At 29.4% G+C, this 24340-nt stretch overlaps 1 protein-coding gene across 1 annotated transcript in view; it reads left to right on the top strand.

The window, feature by feature from the left end:
• LOC145316538 (uncharacterized) overlaps positions 1–24340 on the top strand; it is a 249816-nt gene that overhangs the window by 76168 nt on the left and 149308 nt on the right. The window contains exons 5-9 of the mRNA XM_080157114.1: positions 8944–9035; positions 11960–12092; positions 22413–22639; positions 22992–23048; positions 24089–24307. Of these exons, the coding sequence (XP_080013240.1) occupies positions 8944–9035; positions 11960–12092; positions 22413–22639; positions 22992–23048; positions 24089–24307 (728 nt within the window). The remainder of the gene's footprint in view (positions 1–8943; positions 9036–11959; positions 12093–22412; positions 22640–22991; positions 23049–24088; positions 24308–24340) is intronic.

Raw genomic sequence — 24340 nt, 5'->3', positions numbered from 1 at the left:
TCCATCAATATCTACTTTATAAAGTAGCTTTATGTTAAAACTACATATGTTTGAAGGGTAAAAACAGATCACATCTCCTTCTTACAAAATTCCCAAAATATAATCAAAGATCTTTAATGAAAGTGTTGTCTGCGGTGACATCTAGGGAACTTGAAACATACTATCACAGTTTCAAAACCTAACCAATAAGATTCCCTTCAAACTTCACTTTTCCGTCTTTTGCCTAATTATAAAAGTACGCGTTTTAACTCTTTACTATAATAGACAAGTTTGACTCTGATGAACATACATACATACATGTTTCGTATATTATTGTATATCTGCTCCGTATCTCGGGGCATCTTTATTTAAATTTTAAATCAAGTTCGTCTAACAAATGTATATCCTAAAAGTATCAAAAAGTATTTTATCATTGCTTTAATATTGTAAGTATAGTTTCACTTTAATAAAATAAGCAAAGGTAGAACCTAAAATATTAGGTTTTTTATAAGATTTGATTATGAGTTTATACAATTTTAGATCTCAAAATACAATGATACTTCTTTTTATACCGTAAGTTAATATATATCCTAATAAGGGTTGGACCACCCAACTCTATAGTTAAATGATGAGCATTTTAAAAAAATGAAGCAAATCTACCCAATTAATTGATTTGGAAGTTTACTGAACAAAACCTATTAGGTTTAGTGATAGATGAGTTTACAATAGGCTACAAAAAAACCTATCTCACATCTTTTTAATAAATTATTCCTTTTAAAACATGGGCAATAGTCAAAAGTTTAATATTTATTTGACGCGCTACTTTTGTTGTTATCATCCTTGTTAATCTTACAACACACTTGCTTGGGCATCTGTTTGAGAACTAGGATTATACCTTCTCAATTCATTGGATGTGGGGATATAATAATGACCCTAAAATTTATTTTAGATTTTTCAATGATTTATTTTTCAGATGATTCCAAAATAAAGAAATTTCGTGTCCTTTTTTTTAAAGGAACTTTTGCTGCAAAACAAAAATCAGCACTATGAAATTTTTTTACCCTAATCATTCATAAATATTACCTTAAAGAAAGATATTTTTTATATATTAAAATCTTTATTTGATTTCATCTGCCCATTCAAACAAATTCAATCGATTTTTAAAAATATACATTAGTATGCTGTCATAATCATTTAATTTAAATTGTAACTTTCAGCTGGGGTAAAGTTGGAGGCAAATTAGTTGCTCTTTAAATGAATTACTACTTTATCCGTACAATCCTTCCTTACTCTTCTTTGACAACTTATCATGATGCGCAGATATAAAAATAGTTACCAGTCTTTAAAAATATAATAATTCATTTTTCATAGTTTTTGGGTTGAAAATTGTTTTTATCAAACACCTTTTACAATCATTAAAAGAATAAGAAAAAAGGGTGAAAATAGTCTTTCTATAAAATTGATTGATTGACAGGTATTAAAATACTGATCTATATTATCATTTTTGACAATTATTCATAGATTTTTTTTATCTAAAAACTCCTCAGCTGACTGCTTGAGCTAGAGCTAAGTCTATTCACGACTAATCTTGTTCTCGTTTTACAAATTAAAATTCAACCTTATAAGATGATTCAACATTTGATATCAGTGATATCTTTCTTGTAAAGGGTACATGTACACAGGGATCTAAAGGGATAAGACAATGTTCAAAAAAATTATGTACAACCCAAAAAAGATGCAAAAATTTCTTTTCTGTAAATTGCAATTTTGTTGAAACGCTTGGCAACTCAACTTGATGTACCAACCAATTAAATTTCAAAAAAAGACTCAAAAGTTGTTAAACCAACCAATAAGAAAACTTTGTTGACTAGTGTAATAAAACAGCCCAATGTCCCCTCCCTCCCTGACACGTACATGTGTGTGCGATTTTTATATGTTTAAATACAACAAGAAAGATTAGATACAAATCTCACCAAAAAATATAAATTAATAGTTAGTACGTATAGGAAAGTACCGGTGTAATTAATAAGCTACCTATAATTGATTTATATGCAAATATTTTTTGGAAGGGATAGCAAATGATAAAAAAGTAACCATGTTTATATTTTACTTTTTACAATTGTAATTGCAATAAACATTATTCCTTTAATTGCTATCATACTTTTAATAGGTAAATGAAGTTATCTAAAATAATCTTTTAGAATGGAAAAAAGCTAGACTTAAAAATTTGCTTATTTATTGAGGAAATCAAAATAAAACCAACATATCAATAAATCAATTTATATAAAATATATTGTATGGAGTTAATTAATTTAAGATTTTCTTTAAGATATGTTATCAATACACTTTTGTTGTGTAGCTTGTTGCCAGATTTTTAAAAGGATAAATCAACAAAAACATTATTTTTGTACTTTTATCCTCTGGGTAAAGGAATGGGTAATTGTTAGAAATTAGTTTAGAAGATTTTTTTCGACTAATTACTAATTTATTGTATTACCTCATATTTTCAGGGATAAGTCAATTGGAAATAAAAAAGTTCAATTCTGGTTTCTCAACTTAAATGATCTATCCATAAATTTTACAACATTAAGAAAAACAAACAATTTTCTACTATTTTGTCCTCATATACAATTCTATTTGATTCATGGTGTCTTTATCCCTGAAATTAGACTCATCTATCTGGTCAGTGGGTGTATCCTGGTTTTAAAATAACTGTTTAATATCCATCCTTGTACTTATCAACATGAATAATGGGTTAAATAAATTTTTAATATTACCAACACATATTGAATTAATTTATTGCCTGAAAGGGTTATGATTAACATTATAATTTATGCTAAATAACAATTTTAAATCATCACAGAGCAAGTTTACTAGCTCTTTTAAACTGTTTTACTAATATCATCAATGGAAAATGTCTGTCGTTTCGATAATATGTCATTCATGGCCTCTTTTATGTAATTACTTACAGTCCAGCGATAATAAACTAACTAAATTTTCGATGAAGAGAATCATTGAATATCAGGGAATATAATGGACTATGTATGATACTGGTCCTCAAAGTTTTATAAACACGATGTCTCATTTGTTGGCCTAAAACTCTGGGGACTTGACTTGGCTGTACGTACGCACTATCAGTGTCTAAACTCGTCCACCAATAATTTTGGGATTTGTGTGTACCTCAATTTATCTTCTAATGTCTTATCCCTTAAGATCTCGGATAATATATTCAACAATCCCAATTGATGTTTTTATTCATTAAGGAAGTAATCTAATGAGATTATTTAATTTATTTTGCATAAATCTACCAACGAAAATCTTGTATAATAAAATGTTGAACTATGATTATTCATAAATTATCAAGAGCAATAACAAATAATATGGATATTGTCATGGATATAGAATACGTGGATATTGTGATTTTAGATTGCTAATATAGTCCATAGACATTGATCAATACTTTTCTCCATGCTCAAAGGAGAGGGTGGTCATAAGTCATAAGAGGGGATGGTTTTTGTTACATTATCCAACTGGGAGTAACATTTTTATATTATCTCACAATATCCATATATTTTATAACCATTGATATTGTAATGTTCCTAACCTAGTAGAGGGAAAGAAATGCTTGAAAACAAAATAGTACATGAGAAAAAATGAACAATATTAAACTAATTTAAACGTTATGTGTTTTTCTTAGGGGATGTAAAATGAGAAAGGTCTACCTTTCTCATTTCAATTTTATGGGAGATGCTGACATCCCTCTACATCCCCCCTTCCATTCGTGTAATTGTTTGTTTTCAGAATATAATTCCTTCTTAAACCTAAGATGACAAATGATGGTAAATGATTTGAATATAATGATGACACACAATTTTAACAGATTATCTGAAAAATCACTTCAGTCGCAAGTGGACCCCCCCCCCCCCCCCACCCACTCATCTATATTCAACCAATATTTTGTCACTTTAATATTGAAATTTAGGTTTTGTCGACTATATTTTATTAAGTAAAAATGTTCACAACTTAGAACATATTTTTACTTAATCTCATTAAACAAAAGTGGAAATGTCTGACATTTTATAGACATAACGCTATTCTAACGACATTATGCGTACTTATATACATATGAAATAGCTACTCAAATTTTGAAATAGGCTGAGGGGTTCGATTATATGGTCGAAATGTCGATTTAAGCGATTGTACCGATTATCCCATGTCATAATGATCTGAAAATTATTCCAAAAACTAGATTCTTCATATTAATGATTTGAATCTTATACATTATGGTTTTATTCCACACAAAATTAGCAAACGATCATCCATTTTTTTTCTTGTTTTTAAATCATTAAGAAACGAAAAAATTGTGTGTTTTGTAAAAAAAATGTAATTTGGAACTTTTCTTTCAAAAAAAAAACTATGTGGATTAGTGGAAACATTGATTTATCCTCCAGTGACCTTTCTATGCGACCACGATGCATTATTGGTAACTAATGTAATGTGATGCATATTTGGCCATAGACGAAGGATGTACAAGAGGAATAATTTAAGTATTTTCCTTGTTTGTATACAACTTTATTTTCTCATTAAATTTTTCTAAAAAGTCTAATATCAGTGAAAGAAATTAAAAGAAATTTATTTACAAGTTAACAGTTAGATTTCCTTCAAACGACTTTAATAATGTATGTTAAAGTTTATCAATTTTTTTTGGGTGTGGTAATTCTTTATAAAAGCAATTTCTCTGGGGAGATTGGTGGTACCTTTTCCCAAAAAAGTTAGCTTCAGGACCTATGAGAAGCTATGTAGACTGTAAAGGAAAACCATAGCGGTTCAGCGGTTCTCGGGATCCTTGGGTTACACACAGACTTACAGATATAGATCCTGTAAGTATGTAAAAATTATCCTTCAAAATGCTTTTATCCTGTTTTTAAGAGGTAAAAAGTACAACCGCATTTTTTGCATCTTTGCTGTACATTAATATAGATATATACATTGTACATATTCGCATAAAACGAATGGGAGAGATGTATTTTGGCAGAGAAATCAATCATATATTTATAGATATTCTCCAAGGGTAAAAATATTAGTAAATAAGCTAAAAACAAAAAAATGGAGTTATCAACACTTAAAAAGGACAATTTTCATTACTGTCGTACTATAAACAGCCTTCAGCGGGTATAAAAACCATTTTTTTGGCACCGAGATGCCGAACGGACGGGCTATTAATCGGTTTGGAAAGAATAGGGGAAAAATCTTCCTTTAGATAAATATTGTAGTTAAAAATGTAATTTCATACATATGTAAGGTAGATAGAGGGAGGAGACAATTGGCCAACTTAAATATCTTTTACTATATGAGTTACTCAGTATTATAGGTTGATGATTGGCATAGTAAAAGATAGATGTGCTATTCTGCACAACATTTATGCATTTTCAAAGTACAAACAAACAATACAAATTGGTTGGTAAAACTAAAAACCTAAATGTATAGAGTTGTAATCTTTGAATGTTACATATTGGTATAAATCATCACATAGAAAATTATATCAGCTAGATATAGAGTAGCTACACTACTACTAATAATAAATATAGTCTAGTAGTTATGTGGTATGGTTTATGATGACAACCTAGGTATAGAGTAGCTACACTACTACTTATAATAATATAGTCTAGTTATGTGGTATGGTTTATGATGACAACCTATATATAGAGTAGCTACACTACTACTACTAATAAATATAGTCTAGTTATGTGGTATGGTTTATGATGACAACCTATATATAGAGTAGCTACACTACTACTACTAATAAATATAGTCTAGTTATGTGGTATGGTTTATGATGACAACCTAGATATAGAGTAGCTACACTACTACTTATAATAAATATAGTCTAGTTATGTGGTATGGTTTATGATGACAACCGGACACAATTCAACTCATTTGTCAAGCTACATTTTACAACTGGCCCTACCTTATTAAGATTTTGGTTCCAATTTTTGCTTATTTACTAAGTATATTTGCGATAACTTTTATTTAATGAAATCTTCCAATTTTTAACATGTACAAAACGGCCTGCTTAATTGCTTCAAGATCCATGTCAGATCTATATAGGAAATAAATGTCTATAAACGAGCTCAAGTTTTCCAAGGAATATTTGTTTAAAACTCATAGTGCTCCAATAATCCATAATAAACTCTCATTGCCCAGAACGATAAGACCCATTATTTTACTTTATTAAAAATAAATTCCTTTTTTTAATTTCATGTTGCTATTTACCTTATATCAATGTATTTAATTTCTAATCATAAAAAAGAAAATTTAGATTTATAATATAATAAATTTAAGAAAACTCTATTTTAAAAGAATTCGATTGTGGCGACACTTTGTGTGTTCAAATATTAAACTAAAATTGTAATCATCATCATTAACCCTTTGGTGATGGTAATGTAAAGAAAAAAATACAATTTAAAAAATCTTTTTAAAATCATTTAGATTATTAAATATTTACTTTCTTTTAGATAGTAATGCCGGGTGAGGAAAATAGATTTATTGAGGAATAGATATGCATATAGAAAACTAGCCAATAGGGAGATAATTATATCGAGCCAACTCTAGTTTTAGTATAAAAGTTAGAAAATAAATACAAAACAAGCAGTTTTGAACCTTTACTTCTGGGCAAAAAAAAATAAAGATTGATATTTTTGTATTTAAAGGAAGGGGGGGGGGGAGTTCTCTAGATAAGTATAAATGTCCAAATGTCTAAATAGCCTAAAAGGAACCATATACATCTTCATTAAACAGTAGACATATAATAAGTCCTTTTTTTGTAGGTCCTATTATGTAAATTCTTAAAGCACTTTAACAATTGATCTCATTTCCTTCTAAATATATAAGGTAAAAATATGAAACTTTACTTGTAGTAACTGGTACCAAAATCTGAAAAATTATACAATAAAAATTCCAACCCATATAAAGAACAAATCATATATATCAAGCTTTAATCCTGCACTATATTAAGGGACAAATTATATGGTCTACAATTTATATTTGAATGGTTAGAATTGGCTGCGGTTAAGATATTATATGTATACCATGCGGGACGCCCACACACACATTTCCTCAACTTGTGTTGGGTTATAGGAGCTTACTAGACATTGGGGGGCATTTATTCACAAAAAAATATAAGATTAACTTTTCTAGTATTCATTCGAAACCGATTATTATCCGGTGGATTAGAACCAGTGGATTAGAACCGGTTCTCATCCATACGAAAAAAATATGTCTAGCATAGTATTATATCCAGTTTTCTACGAATATAAAAATGTACAATCATAAGATTAAAACCATTTTTTTAGTCAGTGCTTCTGCATCTCGGGGCTATTTTTATAAAAAGTGATAGATACGTTATTATCCTTCAATGTAATCTGGCCTTTATGCCAGTCCCTCTCCCCCACCCCTTATAAATCACAGCTCTGAATTACAACCTAAACCCTCCAAAACAATAGTTACCAATAATTTTATGAATGAAGCCCCCTTTCCATAATATCTCAATAAATTACTGTTTAAGTTGGCTCACTTTTATACAAACTTTATTCAATGCTTTAATAAATTAATTTATGATAGCTTATGTAATAGAATAGACAAAACGGTATTTTTTAAGCCTTCCTCGTTGAAAAGGTGTTAGAGGCATAAAAAACAATAGAGTCATTTTTAGCAGATCTTGGCGTATACTGTTATCGTCATTTTTCTTTTTACATCTATCTATCTATAAAAGTAAATAATATGTATGCGGATTTGATGATTTTGCAATATTCCTTGCAAATCTTAGATTTCGCATTCAACATATATCTCAGCAAATTTCAAATCTTGTAATCAAGAAATCCTCCAAACCAGTTTCACTCAACGATCGATTTCTTATAAAGACAATTTCATTTGAGAATATTACAGGAAAATAAATTATTTGAAAGAGTAAATTTAGGCTTAAAATTATTTAAATGCCCAAGTAGAACAAAAAATCTATATTATAATTTGACCAAAAATAAGATTTTTGATATTGTTGGTACTTACATGAATGTTAACTACCCATAAAGCAGCAGGAATATGATAAATAACACAACCATACTGAATCCAAATTTTCTTTTGCTAGTTAGCAATATTAAGTTGCTTAACATTTTTTTTACAGTTTGTTAAAAAAAGCGTTTAAGAAAAAAACACTTGTAATTGTAATAAGAAATACAATTAGTATTCGGACAAGAATGATAAACATCCATATTTTGCATTGAACAGAAATATCTATTTATTTCTCTAAATTTAATGAACTGCCAAATAGAAAGAAAGATTTTTTTTTCATAAATTAGAAGCTCTTTGGTCAGTAAAATCTTAAACATAATTAATAAAAAAGCTTCTGTCTTAAAGCAGAAAAATAAACACTTAATCTCATTCTATCTATAATGGTTGTCCAGACTGACATTTTAAATAAAAAAGCTGTGCTTGAGGCCACAGTAAAAGTGTCTGACTATGACGTCAGAAAAAAATAACAATTAACCAATGAGAAGCCATTATTCACAATGGTAAAATATATAGCGGCCTCACATTGGTTAGTTGTTAATTTTTTTCTGACGTCATAGTCAGACACTTTTACTGTGGCCGTGCTTGATGTTAAAAACCCCTGAAAAATCTGTTAATTAAGATATGTTCATATAAAAATTGTATGAAAGTTGTTATTTGAAGATTATTGTCAAATTATGAAAATAACAATTATTATTCCAATTTTCAGATGATTGTAAACAAATTTTACTAGTTTGTTAAGCAAAATCATATTTTACGTTTTAAATAAGTTAATTTTACTTTAAGGTGACTAATTAAATATTGATATTTATGGGTTGTTCAGATCGAACTTTGTTAAGACTGCCATAAGTTAAAAAATAAAGTATAAAAATGTAAATTCTAATGATTCCTTTTTTTCAGGACATATACCGGAAATAGACGATGGAATTATCGACACAACTGCTTGTATCAACCAAGATAGAGAGTGCTGTGTATCACAACTAGATATCAAGGTAACAAATATATTAATATTGACACAACTATATGTATCAACCAAGATAGAGAGTGTTGTGTATCACAATTAGATATTAAGGTAACAAACATATTAATATTGACACAACTATATGTATCAACCAAGATAGAGAGTGCTGTGTATCACAACTAGATATCAAGGTAACAAATATATTAATATTGACACAACTGTATGTATCAACCAAGATAGAGAGTGCTGTGTATCACAACTAGATATCAAGGTAACAAATATATTAATATTGACACAACTATATGTATCAACCAAGATAGAGAGTGTTGTGTATCACAATTAGATATTAAGGTAACAAACATATTAATATTGACACAACTATATGTATCAACAAAGATAGAGTGTGCTGTGTATCACAACTAGATATCAAGGTAACAAATATATTAATATTGACACAACTGCTTGTATCAACCAAGATAGAGAGTGCTGTGTATCACAACTATATATCAAGGTAACAAATATATTAATATTGACACAACTATATGTATCAACCAAGATAGAGAGTGCTGTGTATCACAACTAGATATTAAGGTAACAAATATATTAATATTGACACAACTATATGTATCAACCAAGATAGAGAGTGCTGTGTATCACAACTAGATATTAAGGTAACAAATATATTAATATTGACACAACTATATGTATCAACCAAGATAGAGAGTGCTGTGTATCACAACTAGATATTAAGGTAACAAATATATTAATATTGACACAACTATATGTATCAACCAAGATAGAGAGTGCTGTGTATCACAACTAGATATTAAGGTAACAAATATATTAATATTGACACAACTATATGTATCAACCAAGATAGAGAGTGCTGTGTATCACAACTAGATATTAAGGTAACAAATATATTAATATTGACACAACTATATGTATCAACCAAGATAGAGAGTGCTGTGTATCACAACTAGATATTAAGGGAACAAATATATTAATATTGACACAACTATATGTATGAACCTGCAATGTATTATTTCACCATAAACATAATCAAATTTTAAATATTTTTAATAGATAAAATCAAAATTAGATGGTGAAAAAACTAATTTTAAAAACTCACGATGAATAATTTCTCTTCATAGATTTAATTGAACACAGTAATAGTGTCTGACTGATTATGACGTAACAAAAAAAATTAGCCAATGAGGGGCCACTATATATTTTACCATTGGTCAATAACGGCCTCTCATTGGCTAATTTTTTTTGCTACGTCATAATCAGTCAGACACTATTACTGTGTTCATCTTAATTTATCAAAATGATAAAAGGGTGAAAATTAGTCTGATTTTCTATTTTTATAAAGAATTTGAGAATTTCTTTATATTTGATGAAAATGATAAAGTATGCTTTGAAAAAATTCAAGTCATTGATTTTTTTTCAATAAAAACCTTTCAGTTAAAAATGTGCTTCTAGATAACCCCTTTGTTTAAATATATAAGGAATTAAAACCCTTATGGAATGGTTGATTTAAGTTGAATGGCTGGAAGTGTCATTTATGACGTCATACGTCTATTATCAATCTCTTTTTTAGGGGTTTCCTTTCCCACTTCTCATCTCATCCCTCCTTTAAGATGTATTTTTATGACGTTACACATGACACTTTCCAGCGCTTCTTTTCAGTTAGGTTGGTCTAATCAGTGTTGAAGATAGTCCAGCATTGATATATATGGTCTCTAGTGTTTAAAGTTACTGTAAATAAATAAAACAAATAAGGAAGAGAGTGGGGGGGGGGAGGGAAATTAATGGTCCAATTCCAAAATTTGAGATTATATTAAATTTTGTGGTCAGTGTGCTAACGTACTTTTATTCATTGAATCTGCTTACTTGAATAATTTTAAACAGATAACAGGAAATGATAAAAGAATAGGTGGGTATCTATCAAAAAATTTATACTAAGAAAAATAACTAAAACTTAAAATTTTAATTTTTTATCGTTTAATTTCTCTTGTTGTTGGTAATTGTTTTATATTTAAGCGAATACAGCTGTTATGTCAGAATCTTGAAGTTGATTAATGATTTTGGGAAATGCAAAGGTTTTTTAAAAGGGTTAATAACAAAAACAATTTATTCAGTTAGGAGGTTAAATCCATTTTTATAGAAGAAGAAATATAATCTATGATTACAGTTTTGACCCTCTAAAAAACGTAATGTATGATTCCATTTTCCCTTCTTTTGGTAATGATATCATCACGGCCGATACGGTTTTTGTAAAGTACCATTCCACTTTCAAGAGAGACGAAACTGGAATAGTGGTTTACACTTTTAACATAAAAATAATTGAAATCGTAAAAATGTATCAAATCCTATTCATAATTACACATTTTTTATGTAAAATAAAAAAATAACTACTATTATGTCGATTTAAATAAGGAAATCAATGTTTATGAATACACTAGTATGTAAACATGAATAACTGTATAACTTGATTTTTTTGATTGGCTAACAAAAAACATTGAGGCTATCATAATTTCAACATTGTCAAAATTAAAGTTAGAATTATTTTATCTCTACATTTATCCCTGTGTTCTAACTTGAGAAATTTAGCATAACTGAAACTCATTGTGTGATTATGAGTCTGGAGCTAGCACACAATTATCTTACATCAAACTAATTTTTTATAGGCCTCTACTCATGCTGAATAATTCATTTTAAACACATATTATATCTATATATCATGTTTATAGGCTATTTACATACATTTATGGATTAATTCAGACTATGTTTACACTTGAAAAACATTATATACAATAATTCTATAAGAAAAACGTTTTTATTTTAAGCATATAATTTAACTTACAAACAAAAAACTGTTTGAACTTATTATTTTTCTGATACCATACCCTTAATGAGACATACTTATATTTGAATTAATTTTTGTTTCAGGTTCGAAATTGTTCCAGCTTCATAGCGTACCACCTGGTGCCTACACCTGGCTGTAATATGGGATACTGTGTTGGGGAAGGTGTACCCTGCCCCCCGGGACTGGCCTCCGACAATGGTTATACGCCTTGTGATTGTGAGTATCACTTCATTCATCCAATATTATTCATAAAACTTCATCTAAATATCTGTCTACTATCTAAGTATTGTAATTATAATAGGAATATGTAGAGGGGAGCAGATATTGGATTGTACTTATACTGGTACTTTAAGTTTTAAACACTTTCTTTCATTTATTGGCGTAAATACTGGAATCTTTCATTAAATCTGGAATTGGCTGGTACACACTAGCAGTGTCCATACCAACAATAATGTTAACCTACAGAAGGATTAATTTTATTAAACATACATTAAATGAAATAGAACATTTTAACCTTCATTCATACTTTTTATTTTGACTATGTTCGCATATTTTATATTTAAGAAAACCTAAACACTTTTTAAAAATTGATCCTTTGTAACTAAAAAAGATTTCTTTTTAGAAAGATTTTTGGTAAAAAAAATAGTGAAATCTAAACCAAATTACCTTTTGACCCTTTTTCACTGTCCTGTGAAAACATTGCTTTGTTTGGACCTGAATTTTTATTCAAAACTTCTATTTTAAAAGAAAGTATGATTTTTGCTACTTTTCTATTGAAAAAGGTTAATTCAGCCTGGATGAAATGAACTATGAGCCCGTTATATTCATAGATCAAAATAAAGAGAAAAAAATCATCTATTCACACAGAGAAAAGATTTCCCATGCTGAAATTCTGTTCTTTTTCATCAAAAAATCCGCCAAAATTATTATATTTATTGTTCAATTTTTCTATTGATTTTTACATTGAATCCTAAATAATCATTTTAGTTTAGTTCAAATTTCAGATTGTATATAGTTCTTAACATTGAAATTGCTTTGTAGTGTGGTTTTAAGAATTTATGAGGTTTTTTGAGGGAATACAGATTTGCAAGACTACAAAAGTTTTACTTTCTGACACGAAAAAGTGCAACTAGAAGCTGGTCTATAGTTAGAGGTAGCGTGACAATAGATTTAATAAATAGAGTACTGTACAGTACACCTCTATAAGTGCAACTAGAATAGGGCTATTGTAAGAGGTAGATTGACAATAGATTTAATAAATAGAGTACTATACAGTACACCACTATAAGTGCAACTAGAAGTTAGGCTATAGTTAGAGGTAGAGTGACAATAGATTTAATAAATAGAGGACCATACACCAAGACTATAGTGAAAGATAATAGCCCTAATTGATTTCCAAGATGGAGTACTCTGTTATATTCAGAGTATATACTCAATAGACCTAATAAAACAGTATAATAACAAACTTGTTTTAACCTAAATAAAAATTTTCCGCTTTACACTGCATTTATTTCTATTATTTTTATTTCTAATGTTTGGGTGCTTAGCTCATGATAAAAATAACCAAGGGAGGCTGATAAAAGGTGCAAGGGTCGTGTTATGCAGAATGATACCCTTAAGAAAATAAGTTACAAAGGACAAATATTATATACTTTTATGGGAGTTATGTAAAATATTTTCACAAAACTTTATTCGTTTGAAATTTTCTTTCTTTAATAACCAAAACATAACATAAGACCCTTTTTCTTCAATTTTTTTCTTCAGATTATCTATCCCTGCTCGGGTTCACTGAGGTGGTTGTAAGTCATAACCTTTCTTCTTACTATTATTATTTACAAAAGACAAAGGCAGAAGGGGTGAAATGAATTAAAGTGAAATTTTGCAACCCAGTTTTACATTTGTTTGCATGCAATGGCGTAAACAAAGGGGTGTGAACTGTGAGAAACATTTGCATTTATCTTTGTTTAAGTAAAAGTTATTATTAAGGGATATTAATAAACAACAACTAATGTCCTTTTTCATAACAATACAAAATCAAATGCTTGAATTGAAATTAAATATATGAGTAGGAAATATTTCTGTATTCAGCATTATACATTTTTATGAGTATATCATAATCATTTCTTAAAATCTTAATAAATCAAATTTAACAACATTTCTACAGCAAAGAGTCGCCTATTGAAAAATAAGGAAGCAGCCTATAGTACCGATAAAAAAATGACCAATGGTAGGCCAATATACATTTTAATTGACAAATGGTGAAATGTATACTGGCCTATAATTTGTTATTTGTTTCGCATGATTTCATTTTTTATATGCACTATAAACTGTTTTAAAATAAAGGTTTTCTGTGTAAAGCTTAACAATATTTTAAGGTTATAGATATTATTTTTTTACTTAAATTGGTTTATATATTGGAAGCAATAAGTTTTATCTCCAGGTGCAATATTCCTATCGTTGAATAACAATGGCCAGTTAAGTTGCCATTGCATGGGATGAAATAACAGTTAATATTTCAAAATTGCACATGTATTAATCATTAAAAAAATGCTAATGAAATATGTGATTAGTAAATTATTCCCAACTCTGGCCGAAGAATTATATAAAAAAGTGCCTATTGTATTATACACACTGGACTACATTCACCACCAAGTTAAAAGCTTTGTCAATTAAAAAGAAGTGAAAAATTATTTTAGGGTTTTGAAAAAATGATTTCTAACATTAAATTTTGAATTAATGACTATTTCAGATATAAGGAAAGTTATTCGTATTTTGGGGTGAGAGATCATAAATATATGTTTGTCAATTCATAATATTTTTATGAAATCTCTATTATAAATACATGTCAAAAAATGTTTGATTTTAAAAAGTTTATGTTTTCATTTTGTAGATATTTATAATAATTAAAACATGCTCTTATTTAATTGGCACAACTTAAAACCTGGTGGTCAATTTAGTCCACCGTGCATGTAAAGTATCATGGTAGCACGTAATTTGCAAAAAAAATATATAAAAAATATTCATATTGCATAAGAATATAGTCGAGGAAAGGATATAGTAACCAAAAATTATTGTAATATTATATTTTTTTTCTTTACTGCTAACAATACAGCATGATATTTTTCATATTATACATATTGAATAAGAAAATTTTCTTCAATTTCTCGACTGGAAAGTGGCCATTACTGACATATTATCGACATGGGGATTTAAAACAGAATTTGCCTGATTTTTTCTCCATGCATACTGATCCTGTGGTTCAACTATGTAAGAATCTTCTACCCCTCTAGCAAAGAACACTATTAAAATTTGAATGGCTGAAAAATATAAGTCAAAAAGGTATTAATTAGTTAATATATTCATGTCCCTGTCTGTGTGTAGCATGCATGGTAGGCCTAATTGTTTGAAAGGGCCAATTCTTTGTTTTATATCATGTTTTTATTCTGTCCTGCAAAGTTCCAGAAAACTATTAAACTTTTTTTTCTTCTTTTCTGCAACACACTATTAACAGTATTCTTATGTAACTTAATATTCAAGTTGACCTTTATCATAAAATGTTGAATGGTGAAAAAAATACATAAAACTATGAGATATTTTTTTGGATTGAAATTTTAGAGATTAATTTTATATGAATTTATTGCAATATAAGGACACAAACGGATGCACCCCTAGCATCTAGAGGCTCTGTGTTTGAAGGGATAGGGAATGACAAAAGATAGCTTTAATCTAGAAATTAAATAAACAAAAACCTTTCCTAAATCTAAAGAGGTTTCCTTGAAATTGAATTAAAATCGGTATAGTAGTTATTGAAATCTTAAGCTACATACAAAAGAAACTTGATACTTTATAAAGGATTAGCTGGGTCGCCTATGTAAAGCTTCCTTAAAAATGCTTAGGTTAAATTTAAATTAGCCTTTTTAAAACTCATTGTTTAAAACCTTAGGTTATTTTTGATGCCATTTTCTTTCAGTAAACTTAATTTAGGTATTGGTTCAATATAAAAACAATGAATAGATAAGATAAAAAAAAGGAGAAAAAGAAAATAAAAAATCTGACCAAACCAATTATCACGAATAATACCCTAATATTAAGAAAGTATTTGTATGTGTGTGTTCTAACACTTGAATTTTAAGTACCATGTTCAATACATACGTGCTTTACAGCGGGTAGGGAGTTGTAACCTTAGTTCTTAGTTATAAATGAATAAATAGGTGAAGATTTGATAGAAGTTCGTTTAAGACTTAAAGATACCGTATTCTTTTTCTTCATTGCTAAGTTCTAGATTCTTTAAGTTATGTAAAATTAAACCCTTATATTTTTAGAAACCTATTTTCTTAATTTTTTAAAGAAAAATTTAATTATGAACACCCATGTACTGTAATGCAATTATATGTGTGAGTGTTTGTGTGTATGTATGTGTGAGTGTATGTATGTGTGTGTAAGTGTTTGTGTGTATGTATGTGTGAGTGTATGTTTGTGTGTATGTATGTGTGAGTGTATGTTTGTGTGTGTGTAAGTGTTTGTGTGTATGTGTGTGTGTAATTATGGTATGAAGTGTGAGCTCAGAGGTATCAAATCAAATACCCAGAATTACAATTTTTATATCTGGAGTAGTGATATGGCACCTGTAGCACAAATTTTTTACCTCCATCGTCTTTATTTTTTTTTCTCTTCTATTAATCATTTTGATTTTAGCTTGTCATTGTATTTCGTTACAATATAAATATACTTCAAACAGGATTGATAGATTTTGAGTTTTAGGCTTTACCCCTAGGGAGGCAGGAGAAATTTAGCTATTTATTACGATAGTCCCCAAAGTATTATAAAAAAGTTTTCTTATTCCTGGGCTTAACAACTGAAGGGGTAATTTTGTGTATTACCAATGGGGATATATATTAATTTATCGGCCATTGTCTTATCCCTTTAGATCATTGCTTTGCCTCACACACTTATAATCACACACACACACAAACTAAATATACTCATTTGTTCAAATATGGGGGGTTTATTTGTTCTAAATTTTGACTGGAGCACAAATTTGTTTGGTCTTTATGTTGCAGTGTGGTCGAACAACAAACTTTTGATATTCATTCATTCCACTTAAAATTAATACTAAAGTTTGACACTTTTATTTCTTAAAAGGTTCAAAATTCATCTAAAATCAAGTCGAAATCATCACATTTTTAACCTTAATTTTTAAAAGCAGATTAGCGAGTAGAGATTGCAAAATAAAAATATTTCATATATTTAAATTCATTCAACATAACAGAATAATTCAATAGAAACGACATCATATGAAACATTAGTTTCAGGCATATAAATATAGCCTAAGCTTTATAGAACACACATGGTGTCTTAGGAATTTTCATCAGTCATTTAAAATTCTTGGAAATATTTTAAAAGAATAATCTATAATAAAAAGTTTTGAGCTCACAGTGGGATCTTTTGCCAAAAAACGGGACATTTAGAGTAGACAAAAGTAAACTTCAATAAATAAGCTTGTATTTGAAGAAATGATGTAATTTCTTTTGCTTTAACTCGGAAATAACTTAAATTTTGCCTCTGTTAACTTCTAATGTGCATTTGGTAAGTACGTCTTGCTGTTTTGGAGGAGCGAAGCTACCCTATTTTTAAAAAATCTATAAATCTTCATAACTTTAGTTAGGATAGGAATATTTTAACAAAATCAACGTCTATTTAAATATTTCTTTAATGCAAACAATGTTTGTGAACAAGAATATATCGTCAGGTGCACCCAGTTCGAGTCCCGGCATTTTTAGGTAGGTCCAGTATAAGTAAAATAGGACACTTATAAGACATGTTTTCAAATATTTTTTTTACAGATATAAACAACAATAACATAATTTTCAAAACACTTTTGATTTTGTGTTAATACCTTTATTCTAAGTCTAGCTATCTTCATTTAAAGTTTGTATAAAAATATAAACATAATTACTTAAATTATATTCTCTCTCAAGCGTACATTTCTCTCTCTCTCTGATGCGTATATAATGTTTTTGCAATATTATAATTAATCTCCAGATTTGAATTTCTGCTGGGCCAAAACCAGTTAGAACTACAATTTTTTTTAGAACACATGAAATTTAGCAAATTTAATTGCTAAAATAAAAGTATTAATAAGTCATCTTTATTTAACTCCTTTATCCCTTAAATGTCCATTAAAACCGCGAGAACGGCAAAAATTGTTAAAAATCACGCCAACGGCGGCAAATAACGGCGAAACGGTTCGCCAGAGGCAAATGATGCAGAAGTAAAGAAAGATCCGCCTCAAAAAGTTTAAAAATATTGCAGAGATGACTTTGGGCTCTAAAATGACTCCTTTCCCCTCTAACGGGGGAAAATTTGAAATTAACAAGAACGAAATTGTTCAAACCATGCAATGTAAAATGCTCAATTACTCAAAAACGGACAAGAGGCCCCAGGTTGTGAAAACTGTTTTATACACAATACATGTTGTATATTGATATTATTATTGCAAAACCCGGGGCCTCCTGTCCGTTTTTGGGTAAAATGGAGAAAACTGATTTTTTGGGGTTAAAAATCTTAATATTTTTGGTGAAATTTTCTCACAAAATGTCAATTTACACCACCAAAAAAATATTTTTTAAAATTTTTTCTTTAATTAGACATTGGTACAGGTATCTGAAAAGTACCTCAATAAATTTTTTTTTTCATAAGATGAACATAAATGTAATTTTTGTTGCTTTGAAAAAATTGTGTAAAAATATCTGGAAAATCATTAAAACTGAAAAGAAATTTTTCACTACCTTTTTTAAAAATGGCATAAACCCGCAAAAAATTAATATTTTTAAAAAAATTTCTTTTCTAGCTGTCTACTTACAGCCATTATTAGGTCCTAGGATAGATAAAAGTCGATTTTAGATTTTTTGGATGTCCCGATTTTTTTCAAAAGATCCCACTGTGGAGCTTTTGTAAATTCAAATATGAATTATAAAGTTATATTTAGTCTGTAAATATTTTTAATGAGCAACTAAACTAAATAAGGACCTATATTTTGCTCACATTTGATTCACTTCAATATATTATTAGAATAGATTCAAATGCGAAGCAACTTTATAATTGTTAGCAATGTCTAATGTCTTGATTTCTTTTCGTAATTCAGAACAAAAATCAATTTCCTAGATGTAAAAGATTCGCACAACAAAAACTCCAATTTTTATACAACTTGCTATGCAGTTGCGTGCACAGGGTTTTATCAGAAGGGTGTGAAGCATGAAACACCCTTACCTTGAGCAAAAAAGAAAATAAATTCTAAAGTTTGAGCAGTTTTTTAAAATTTCTGACAGCTTTTCTTTCAAGTTTTCTGAAATTAAAACTAAATCTAAAGTCATGAAACATGATTTCTTATAATATTTCATTATGAAAAAGAAGTTATTTCGAGAAATCTTATTATCTAACATTTTGAAGGTGAAAAAGTCCTCAACTGTGTATTGGGTTTGTCTTAACGCCCATAAAAATACATTGTACATGTATTGTTTACTAGAATGTCATGAAATGCAAATTTATTCAAAAAATTGCATTGAAAAAAGTTTTATTTAAAAAAAAATTATAAGCAAAATTTTGAGAAACATTTCTGAATGGCAGATAAATTGTTATATAATAAAAATGGAAAGATCTAGTCAATTTCGGGACAGTCTAACCAGTGCTTTATGAAGGGCAAACGCGTGAAAACTCGTGCAGACTCAATACCATCAAACTATAGATACAACTCATGGAGGCAGGGATAGGTCATTGGACAATAAAAGGAAAATAATAGAAAATGAAAGAGAATGAATAGAAAAAGAATGAGGAGGGAGAGTAAAAGGAGAAACTGTGATAAATATAAGGATGAAAAAGAAGAAAAAGGGTAAATATATAACTCAAAGTGATATAAAAACCATAGAAAATTTTAGAGTAGCACCACTACAAGAATACAAGAATATAACTAGGTAGTATTATTCTTTACGATTTGTTTAATTTTTAAAATGTATTTATGCCTGATGTTCATACACGATGTAATCTTTGAGTTTCAGAGCTTTTATATACATTCAATACGTTCAATAAGTAATTGCTAAAGAATCATCAATTAGTAAAATACTGTAATATTCTTAGTAATGGAATGTGCATGTGTGCGTTTGTCAATTATATTTTCAACACCACTTTGATTGCACAATCTTTTTATCAAAGTATTAATTGTGTTATATGATCATACGAGTATTTTTCTCTTGCTAGTAGCATTAGGAACAACGTCAATATTTTATGATGTTATTATATAAACATAAGACTACAGTTATGGTGAATCAGTCGATTTATTAAATGTAAAGTCTTTGCTTGAGTTACTCTTTGTTCATAAGACAAATGTAGATCTCTGATCAATTGGAAAATACAATTTCTATTTCAACCATTTCAACACAAGATTCGTGATGGTAAAAGTTCAAAAAAAATAATCATTTTATATTTATAATAAAGGGTGTGCTGGCTTTTCTTATATACAGTTTATTCTATTGTAAATTTTAGTTTATTTTCTAAAGAAACTTTTTCAAAATATATTAGTTTTCATCTTCAGAACGGTACACAAATTAATGCATTATTCTAAAGAATATTTAGTTAAATATTTAGTTACTATTTTATAAAAAATAAAGTTAAATTTGAACAATATCTTGTATCAAACCATCTTTGTGTTCTAGCCCACGCACCTTGAAGCATACTCCGCGTCTTATAAATACGGTGTAAAGTAGCCATGTTACAGGCAACCAACATTTTAATTGCACGACCTTTGTCTGGAAGTCCTGTTCAAAGTAATGAGTTGCCCCCTGTTTATGGACCTAGGTTATTTCCACATCTCATGCAATTGATGTCACGCATGTAACTTGGCAGCAATAAGTCGCCAGAATGACGAGGGTTGGTCCAGACTCGAACCAGACACCTCCCAGAAAGCGAGTCGACACTTCATCAATTACTCTATAGTGTCGTAAATAGAGATGATTGAAACCTCACTCGGGATATTGAGACCTCTAGCGCACGCCCTTGATCATCAACCTTTATTTTCAGTTAAAGAGAAAATTGAATAAAATATGTATGATAGAAATAGAGAGTGATCTCTTAATGTCACATATGCAAATAATATGCTCTTAATTTCAAAGTCTTTGCAAAATTGTATCGGTGTTCATTCACTACTACTTATCATCCCATCCATTTGATTTTGTAAAAAAAACCTGCAAATAATAAAAAATGGATGTTTTGAGTTACTATAAACATTGTTTTATATGTAAAAGATAAGGTCGTAATTCCCAAAAAGATTAGGTTTAGATTTTACTTTAAAAAATAATCTTCAAAAAAAGAAAAAATCTTCGAATTTTTTAATACAGCTTTTCAATAAATTACAAAATTAACCTTTAAAAAAATCTACAATATTAATATCCAATATAGTTAATCTGGTGCCTCGTGTAAAAATGAAGTGACACCAGTTTTATCTTCGTGCACTTTCATTGAGGTTAAAGGTTTTTTCCTCTCTTGGCAAATTGATATCTATTTTAGGGAAATTTTTGTATAGAACTTTTAAAGAACAAGGACACATACATATGTGCATATCAACAGTTAAATAAAAACAGAAGGGCATTTTTAGAATCTTTTATTATTAATTTTATAGAGTGCTTTTTAGACATAGTAAGAGAATCATTACACTTTAAGCGTTTAAAAATAAAAGTTTAGAGATGGCAAGAATAGGTACCTAACCAATTTTTATCAATTATCATTGGAGTACAAAAACTCGATTTTCAATATTTTATGTGATAAAAAGTTTGCATTAAGTGGCCATTAATGATTCTATAATTTCACTAGAATTATAAGCTACTCTAATACTGTTTTGTCCATTGAAACGCAAGTTAATCCAAAAAGTATAATTGTACGGCGTTATCCTCTTAATTTTTTTTTAATTTTGAAAATTTGAGTACCCCTCCCCACCCTCCCCCCCCCCTAGAGCGAACAACTATTTTAGGTTAGGTTGGGTTATGGGCTAGGGAGCCGAGCGCTGTTGCTAGGCAGGCAAGGGGGCCGAGCGCTGCGGCTAGGCAGGCTAGGGAGCCGAGCGCTGCGGCCAGAGTTCATAGTACTCAAATTTTCAAAATTGAAAAAATTACCAAAGAAGCTCCTTTTAATTTTACTTTACTAAATAATCCCTAATTTTCCTTTTTTAAAAACTGTACAGAAATATGAATGCATTTCATCATAAGTGTCTTGTAATTGCTGCGCTGATTATGGAGTGACCTTTTTATAAAACAATTAGAGTTTTTGCTGATACCCGTAATGACCTTATTTTTATGCCACGCAATCTGGTACCTTCAGAAAAATCAAATTCACCAAAAAAGATAATTACCTCTGACATTTAATCAAATCTTAATAATGTATTTTTATGACTGCTTTTACCCATCTCCAGTCAAACTGTAATCTTTTATCAAAACTATTTTGAATACTTTGAAGATTACAAATAAAATAAAAAAATATTTTTTTTTTCAGTCACCGTGCAAATGGAGGACATTGTATTGACCCAAACAACGGACAAGCTGCAGTCCGAGATCATCATGCAGTGCACCCCGATGTTGGAGCACGTGCTGGAGCCCACCAGCATCGAGCTGGAGGTTGCCTGGTATGTTAATGATGAGCTGGTCCTTACTGATACCTTCCTGGCCTCGGCTAAACTGTCCAGCCAGCTTCCACAGAAACATTGGAGACCTGGCACAATTGTAAGTTTATTTCCCATAATTTTCCTGAATAATATGTAGTTATAAAGGCTTATATATTAACGTAATAGGATGTATTTCCGTCTATCTCTGTGTAACATAAGAACTCTCTAACGCAGGGCCGATTTGGTTCACCTTTACATTAAAGCTTCTTATGGGTCCAAGGAAAGATCATAACTATTGTGGGGGAGGGCCCCTTCACCCTCACGATAGCAATCATCCATAAAAGTACTCACCTAAATTTTTAATTGTGAAAAAAGCTAATTTTGTATCATAAAGATTTTAACTTAAAAGACTTTAACGATGGGCAAAACAGAATCGTATTTTAATTATCTTATTGCTTGATTTATTTTAGATCCATTGTGAGTCTGTTGGGACACATACAGTTGTCGGTGCTAAAACAGCTAAAAAGGTGAGTAAAACAAATTTATACAGAGTTTTCCGAGGATAGTAAAATGATGAATAATAGATTTAATCTCTGTTACATGTTACATCGGGCCAACAAAACAGGATGTGATAAATGAGTTTATATTAAGGCTTAGAACCGGTTTGTTATCCAGCGGAAATTAATCACACTCGAAGTCAAACTATGAAATATATTGTTGTTGTAAAAAAAACAATAACATACATAAAGACAGACGTTGCAATGAGTTATAGAGTAGAGGATTATTTTCACGAAACGCTTCATAAGAATTTTCTGTAAAGCAGAAGCGGACGAGCTTTGCTTCCTACAATCACATAAAGAAGTAGTTTGCTTTTTGATCATAGTTTTAGTAGAAATAAGGCAAATTTAAGCTCAATTTGTTCTAAATGCCTTGTTTACATCTAATTTCACCAACATGATTGGATCAACTTTCTTTTTATGAGTTAAATGGTTTGAAAAAGTTTCAAGGAAAATTTGATCAAAGCATTTATCAATCAAAGAAATCTACTAATCTGTAATGAAATTTAATAAGAATGTCACTTTCCAAAGCAGCAGAGTCAAGTAAGTAGTAAAACTATGGATAATTGAAATAAAGTTAAGAGAATCATCGATAAAATTTTTAGAATTTTTATAAAGTTATCAAAAGACAGACATTCTTTAAAAAATCAACTGAGTGACTCCATTTCCCGATAGTTAAACAGAACGATGAACGTACAGACATAATGAATTAAAGAGAAGTTTTGCTTCTAATAATATATAAATGATTTGACATACTGTTGTCATAACTTCATGGATTATTAATTCTATAAGATAAATCTAAAAAATCTGTGCTAGCAGCCGTAATTTGGTGGCTGATAATTATTTTCCTTTTTGCTTATTATATTAATAAATTAAATTTATGACAGTGCAATTTCACTGCATATTAGTTAATTTTATCATAAATAATAAAAATGCGCACAATTATTATTAATTTTAATCTAATTTCCTTAAAGCGATTCTGAAATTTTTATAAATATATTTTATTTTAGATAAGTGAACCTTTCTTTGCCGGGCTTGTTGTGACCTCCGGCAGTCCGCTGATTGTTGAGGAGGGTGGCGAGGCGGCCAACCTAACCCTGACCTCCACCATACCTGTCCTCTGCTCCCCGCAGGATAGAGCCTTTGGGGAGTGCTGTATCCATATTGAGCTGGCTATGGATTATAAACATGGAGCTCAGTATTGCCCCTCTGGAAATATTCTTGACAGGGTAAGTTCTTACTATTCCTAACACCAGTTGAAT

Source organism: Acartia tonsa, chromosome 1 (genome assembly GCF_053477335.1).
Source record: "Acartia tonsa isolate MP-2025a chromosome 1, ASM5347733v1, whole genome shotgun sequence".
NCBI lineage: Eukaryota > Metazoa > Arthropoda > Copepoda > Calanoida > Acartiidae > Acartia > Acartia tonsa.
This window is presented reverse-complemented; position numbering and strand designations above follow the sequence as displayed.